The 6288-nt window shown below is 60.6% G+C and overlaps 1 protein-coding gene across 1 annotated transcript; it reads right to left on the minus strand.

The window, feature by feature from the left end:
• Positions 1-597: 597 nt before the first annotated feature.
• On the minus strand, positions 598-6282 carry SSRP1 (structure specific recognition protein 1). The gene is made up of 16 exons (XM_014309283.2): positions 6193-6282; positions 5809-5994; positions 5536-5641; positions 4888-5078; positions 4590-4820; positions 4397-4500; positions 4171-4299; positions 3790-4011; positions 3634-3706; positions 3093-3231; positions 2955-3000; positions 2347-2470; positions 1812-1982; positions 1503-1594; positions 1212-1392; positions 598-953 (listed from the first exon to the last, which is right to left on the minus strand). Exons 1-16 carry the CDS (start codon positions 6244-6246, stop codon positions 885-887), a joined length of 2118 nt encoding a protein of 705 aa, XP_014164758.1. The 5' UTR covers positions 6247-6282; the 3' UTR covers positions 598-884.
• Between the last annotated feature and the right edge of the window lie 6 nt (positions 6283-6288).

Here is a 6288-nt window from a genome sequence, read left to right on the forward strand (position 1 = left end):
AGGCCCCCCTGGCCCCCCCCCCCCGATTACAAATTATCCCATTCCCGGGGTCCTCCAGCCGCGGGGCGGTAATGTGTATTCAGGCGGAGGTTGCTGTGACAATAGAGCCCCCCACCATTCGGGCATCCAGGGTCCCTTGTGCCCACCGGGGACACAGGGCTGGCTCCTGCCCCGGGGGACTCCTGCTTCCCCGTAGCCCCATCCCAGCGGTGCCGGTAAAGGCAGTGGAAGGAGGGGGGAACAGGCAGCCATGGGGTCCCCCCGGGGCTGGTTCCAGACCGGGAATCGGCTGCAATCAACACCGGAGGGGAAACAGGCCTTAATCGGATCAACCCCCTCACGAGGGAGGTAGAAAAACCCCCAAATGGCATCAGGATCGAGCGAGGGGCTGTAATTAGGAGCCCTGATGGCTGAGCAGGGGCTGGGGGCCGCTAATGGAGGGTGGGGAGAGAGTGAAGTCAGCCCTGGAAGCGGTTCAAGGAGGGGAATGAGCTCCAGGATGGCTGCAGGAAGGAAGGAGGTAAGGGGGAGCCAGCCCCACACCCACACAAACACCATCAGTGGGTTTTTTTTTTATTCAACCCGAGTTGCCATGTGAACAGACCCAAAATACAAAAAAACAACACCAAAAAAAAAAAAAAAAAAACCAACGAGGGAAGGAAAGGAGAGAAAGCCAAGTGTTTTAGAAAAAATAAATTCATGGAATACAACGGTGAGGGACTGAGGAGGCACCTCCTGCCACCACGGGGTGCTGGGGGGACAGGGGAACCTGGCCCTGCTCCCGGGTGGGAACCATCCAGAGCCCGGGACCCTGGTCCCTGCCGCGGGGCTGGGCTGCCCAGTCCTCTCCTCTGGGATCCAGCCTGGAGCCAGCTGGGATGGCGCTAATCCGAGCCCGAGGCAGAGTCCTCTGAGCTGGGGGGCGGGCTGGCAGCTCCCTCCTCCTCCGAGTCCTGCAGGCGGGGGGGACAGAGAGGTCAGCAGGGGACAGTGAAGGCAGGGCAGTATCCCCCACTACAGCGGGGACAGGGTGATGGTGGTGACTTGGGGACACACCAAGGGATGTACCCAAGGACATGAAGTACCACAAGGACCCAGCCTCTCCAGCAGAAACCAGCAGGATGTTCCCCAAGGAAGAGGGGGCTGGGGCCCTCCCAGGCAGTTGCTCCCTAGGGAAAAGGGACCAGGACCTCCCCCAGTTGTGACCCCACCTCCTTCTTGCTCTCTGCAGAGGAGCTCTCGTCGCTGGACACAAATTCCTTGCTCTTGAAGCTGTCACTCATGCCCTTAGCCGGGGACTTGGAGGATGAGGACTTGGAGGTGGTGCCTTTCTTGTCCCCTTTCCCCTTCACCTGCTTCTCCTGCTTCTTCTTCTTCTTCTTCGACCTCTCCCTGTGTGGGGTTGGGTGAGCAGAGGGGAGAGGAGCCACATTACCCAGCTGGCCCTGGGAACAGCTGGATTTTGGGGGGCCAAGCCCTGCCAGCCCCTTGGCAACACTCACCCCCTGTGGCTGTCGGCCTTGCTGCCCACACTGTATTCCTTCATGGCCTTCTCATAATCCCGCCTGGCATCTTCCGCCTTCCGATCCCACTCCTGCAGTCAGAGCCCAGGGTCAGCGAGGCCCCCCATCCTCCTACACCATCCACCTGCACCCCACCCTGCTCCCACTTCTCATCACCCAGCTCACCAGCCCAAGGATGTCCCCACCCCTTCCCAACTCCCCATCTGTGCAACTCCTGGCTCCCAGGAGCAAGGAAGGGCCTTCCATAGCCAGCCTCCCCTCCTGTACCAGGCCCAGCTCTACCCTCACCTCCTTCTTCTCCTTGGACATGGCCTTCCAGAGCTCCCCAGCCTTCTTGGACAGATCGGTGATGCTGATGCCAGGGTGGTCCGACTTGATCTTCTCGCGGCTGGCATTCAGCCAGAGCATGTAGGCCGACATCGGGCGCTTGGGAGCATTGGGGTCCTTCCCCTTCTTGCTCTGTGAGGTGGAGAACACCCGTGGAAGCCCAATGCACCCCTCACCCAACACCTCGGGACCAGGCTCTGCTTGCCTCTGCACCCCCCAGCAATCCAGCTGGGGAGTGGGGCTGAAGGGTCACAGCTGGGGGTCAGGCTGCTGGAGAACAGCCCGTCAAGAACCAGGATAGGCTGGGCATGGCAACAATGTGCCCTTGGGAGAGGCTCACCCTGGACCCAGCTGGAGGCAGCAACACCAGGCCAGACACCAGCTCTGGCCAGGGCACTGGTGAATGCTGCAGAGGCTGAGGTCAGGCAGCTCAGGTGGGGCTGTGACTGGCCTGACCCTGCTCCAGGAGCTGGTCCTGCTCCCACAGCAGCCTCACCTCGGGCTGTTTCTTGCGGGGCTTGCGGTCCTTGACGATCTTGGCCTTCTTGGCCGGTTTCTTGTCATCCCGGTCGCTGTCGCCGTCGCCGCTGGAGGAACTGGCCGAGGCGTTGCTGTCGAACCTGTGTGGGGGCACCAGCTTCAGAGCTGCCCCCAGACACCAGAGCCCTGAGGCTGCCCGGGCTGGAGCTGCCCTGCTCCCGTTAACAGCCCTTGGGGGAGTGGCCATCTACGAACACGGCTCATTGTGTTCTGCTTCCTGGACATTCGGAGCTCTCCTGGCGCCAGGGCTCAGCTTCACAACTCTCACCCATCCTCACCCCAGCCTGGAGCTTTAACCTGCCTCCCAACTGTTCTCTTTCCCAAAAAGTGCAGCCAAGTCTTCCCCTGCAGCCCTTCCAGAACTTTCTCATACTGCCTGATGTCATTACAATGAAGTGAGCCCAGAACTGCCCCAGCTGCCCAATACTCCCAAATCCAGGGCTGTACATTCCCAAATCCAGGCGATCCCAGTCATGCTGTGAGCATCACTCAGCACTCACACAGCCCTAGAACAGCACCTTCCTATGGGGCTTTTGGATAACGCCCTGCCTGGCCTCTACTCACTCTTCAGCCACGTCATCATCCTCTTCTCCAGGGTTGAAGGATGAATCTGGAGGAGAAAGTGAGGGCTCAGTGTTACAGATCATCATGGGGAGCAGGAGCTGAAGCACCATGGCAGTCCCTCACAGCCCCAGGCCTCACCTGTCTCCTCCCCAGAGCCATCACTGCTGTCATTGGCATTCTCCTCCCGGATTTTGCCCTCCTCTTTCATCCTCTCCAAGTAGGCATCGTGCTGGTCCTCGTCAGAGTCAGCATATTCATCATAGCTCTGCTTCATTCCCTGCAGAGAGGCGGGATGATTGCTGCTCCCTGTGCTCCCCTCTGGAGCACAGCCCTGGGTGAGCACAGCCCTGGGCATGCACAGGCCAGGGCACAGACACAGCTATGTCCCCTCCTTCCCCCCTCAGGGCCCCGGAGAGAGAGGGGCAGAGCAGTTATGAGGGTTAGGGGGGCCCCTGCACACCACACTAGGGTTACTGGGTTAGTCAGAGACCACCACAGCCATGCACAGGAAACCTGCACCAGGAGGAGGAGGAGGAGAAAGAGGAAGGGATATCGCACGGACCTTTTTCCTCTACAAGGGCAAGGAGAGAAAAGAGAGGTGAAAAAAGGCGGGAAAAGCAGCTGGATTCTGGGAGAGGGCAGCACCAGTGGGCACAAGCCCAGCCCTGTGTGCTGATACCTCCTTCAGGCCCCGGTTCTTGATGTTCAGCTTCTTGGCATTGACGAAGTCGAAGAGCTTCCCGTACTCCTCCCTGTGGGAGAGGGCACGGTCGGGCCGGGGGTGCCAGGCAGCCCTGGTGGGCACAGCCAGGCTGGCCCCACAGCCCACACCCACCTCTCGATGCTGCTGAAGGTGTACTGGGTGCCCTGCTTGGTCTCAATCTCGAAGTCGAAGGAGCGGGTGGTGGTGGTGCCGCGGGCGAAGTTGACGAAGGAGATCTCGTCGAAGCGGATGTGCACGGGGGGCTTGTGCACGTAGATGAAGCCCCTCTCCAGCGGGTACAGCAGCCCTGAGCTGGCCTTGTAGGAGCAGGTGATGCACTGGGCTCCAGAGTGTCTGCAGGACAAACAGTGCTATCCATGGGGACAAAGATCCTCCCCATGCCCAGCCCTGGCAGACAGGCCCTGCTCCCCAGCATGAATCACACAGAGAGCCCCTTCCTCCTGGCCATGGGAATGAGGTGGAAAGAGAGGGACTGGCCAGGCAGCTGCTCACCCCTGGAAGTTTCCAGGCACAGTGATTTTGCGGTTCACCAGTGCCTTCATCACCCGGCTGACCATCTCATAGAGGGAGCCTGACATGTTCTTGGTGAGCCGCCCCTCAAAGCGCTTCTCCACCTCCTCCCTGGTGGAGGGAAGGAGGGCAGAGGTGAGAACAGGGTCTGGGGTGTAAGGAGCTCCCTCAGGAACCAGGGAGGGCAGCATGGCATCGGGGAGCTCACTCATTCATGTTGAGGGTCAGGGAGATGTCCTCATCCTTAGAGAAGAGCAGGATCAGGAAGTGGTAGCGGGTCTGGCCTTGCTTTATTGGGGGGTCCAGGCTGATCTGGAAAGAGAAGAGGAGGTGAAGACACAAAACCCCTCCAGAGCGCCCCCAATGCCCTTCCAGGGGAGGGCTGAGCCATTCCCACTCACCACAAAGAACATCTGGCGCTGGTCCTTGTGCGGGAGCAGGAAGAGGCGCAGCACGGTGGTGTAGGGGATCTTGTAGTCGAAGGTCTTGCCGTGCAGGTGCAGGAAGGTGGGGTAGATGCGGATGTCGTAGCGCCCACGTGGCGTCAGGCACTGCAGCTCCCGGAAGATGCAGATGGCATCTCCGGTGGCCTGGATCACGTCCGCCTTGGACAGCACGTTCTGGGCGAAGGCCTGCCGGGGGAGCGGTCACAAAGGGTCCCTCGCCGCCAGCCCCCGCCCTCCTGCCGGCCCCACGCACCTCCACGGGGTCCACGCCGTCCTCCTGGGTGGGGGGCACGTAGAACCGGACCTCCATGAGGGAGACCTCGGCGTCGTCGTTCTGGTGGAACTCCAGCGTCACCTCGTTCTTGCCCGTGGTGCACTGGGACACGTTGCTGAGTGGGATCTCGAACACCGGCTGCTCTCCGATGTCGAAGGACAGCAGCTGCCCTGTGGGGACGTCACAGCCAGCTCAGAGCTGCGCCCCACAAATCCCATCTCCAGCCACAGTCTCAATCCTCTCCCAAAGTCCAGCAGTGCCTCTGCTCTCATCACTGCATTCCCACCCTCCAAAATGTCCAGGCTTTTTCCCTTCTGGCTGCATCCCTGGAAGACACTAATCAGAAACACACAAAAAGGAACTATCTGATCCCACGTGTCCATGAGCTGGAGGCACATCCACCAGCTCCCCTGGCTCCCTGATGAATGGCACACATGTGCAGATTCCACATCAAGCACGCCCACTGGGATTCAGGCCCTCCTGCTCTCCTGAGATGACAAATGTCCTCACTGTCCCTGAGGACATCCCTAGAAAGCAGCTGCTCCTAAGGGAATGGCTGTGGCAGCAGAACAGCCGCACTGGTGGGAGCATCTCACTCCAAGGCCTCATGCTAACACTGGCACTCACCTCCAAACCTCACTGTGCCCCAGTTCCAGCCCTTCACACACAGATCCTTCTCCGCGAGCTCCAGGCAATAGTGGGCCTTGAAGAAATCTGAGAGCTTGTCAAACTCCTGGTTGGGCAAGAGGGAGGCAACACCATCAGGAACCAGCAGTGCCCAGGTGACACACATCCCCTGGGCATGGAGATGCAGGGAGCAGAGCTACTCTGGGGCTGGCAGGGAGCACAGCCGGATCTGGGACAGGGCCAAGGCAGCAGGAGCAGGGAACAGGGACTCACCGACTCCCGGAAGCCGTCATACTTGTAGACGTGGCCGTTCTTGGTGAGCAGCTTGAGGCCGTGCCCCAGCGCCACGCGTCGCCACACGCCCTCGGCCAGCTCTGAGGCCTGGATGTTGTCCACCTTCCCCGTCTTGCTGTTCTTGAAGATGACGCCCTGTCGGCTCAGCCGCAGCCGCCCATCATTCTGTGGGACAGCTGGGCATGAGGGGACTCGGCCCCATGGAGGAACCACGGCCCCGCTGGGTGCTCCAGGCACCCACAGCACCAACCCCCCTCAAACCAGCCACAGCTTCATCCTCCTCACTGCACAGCATTCGCTCTGCCCATCCACACCCCAACGCTGGGAGTGCCCCTGGGGCCATCCTCACGTCCCCTCACTCACCATGGACCCCTTCACCTCCTGGTAGATCTCGTTGAACTCCAGCGTGTCGGCCATGGCGGCTGCGGGGTGTGGGAGGGGACGGGGACGAACTCAGAG

The sequence above is a fragment of the Geospiza fortis genome, unplaced genomic scaffold, assembly GCF_000277835.1.
Source record: "Geospiza fortis unplaced genomic scaffold, GeoFor_1.0 scaffold450, whole genome shotgun sequence".
NCBI lineage: Eukaryota > Metazoa > Chordata > Aves > Passeriformes > Thraupidae > Geospiza > Geospiza fortis.

What these genes read in the sequence shown, in the direction of transcription:
- SSRP1 (XM_014309283.2), bottom strand. Translation starts at nt 6,246, where the DNA reads ATGGCCGACACGCTGGAGTTCAACGAGATCTACCAGGAGGTGAAGGGG. An exon ending in ATGACGGCTTCCGGGAGTCG is followed by an intron (nt 5,642 to 5,808) that starts GTGAGTCCCTGT and finishes TTGCCCAACCAG; the next exon opens with GAGTTTGACAAGCTCTCAGA. An exon ending in AAGGCCGACAGCCACAGGGG is followed by an intron (nt 1,393 to 1,502) that starts GTGAGTGTTGCC and finishes AACCCCACACAG; the next exon opens with GGAGAGGTCGAAGAAGAAGA.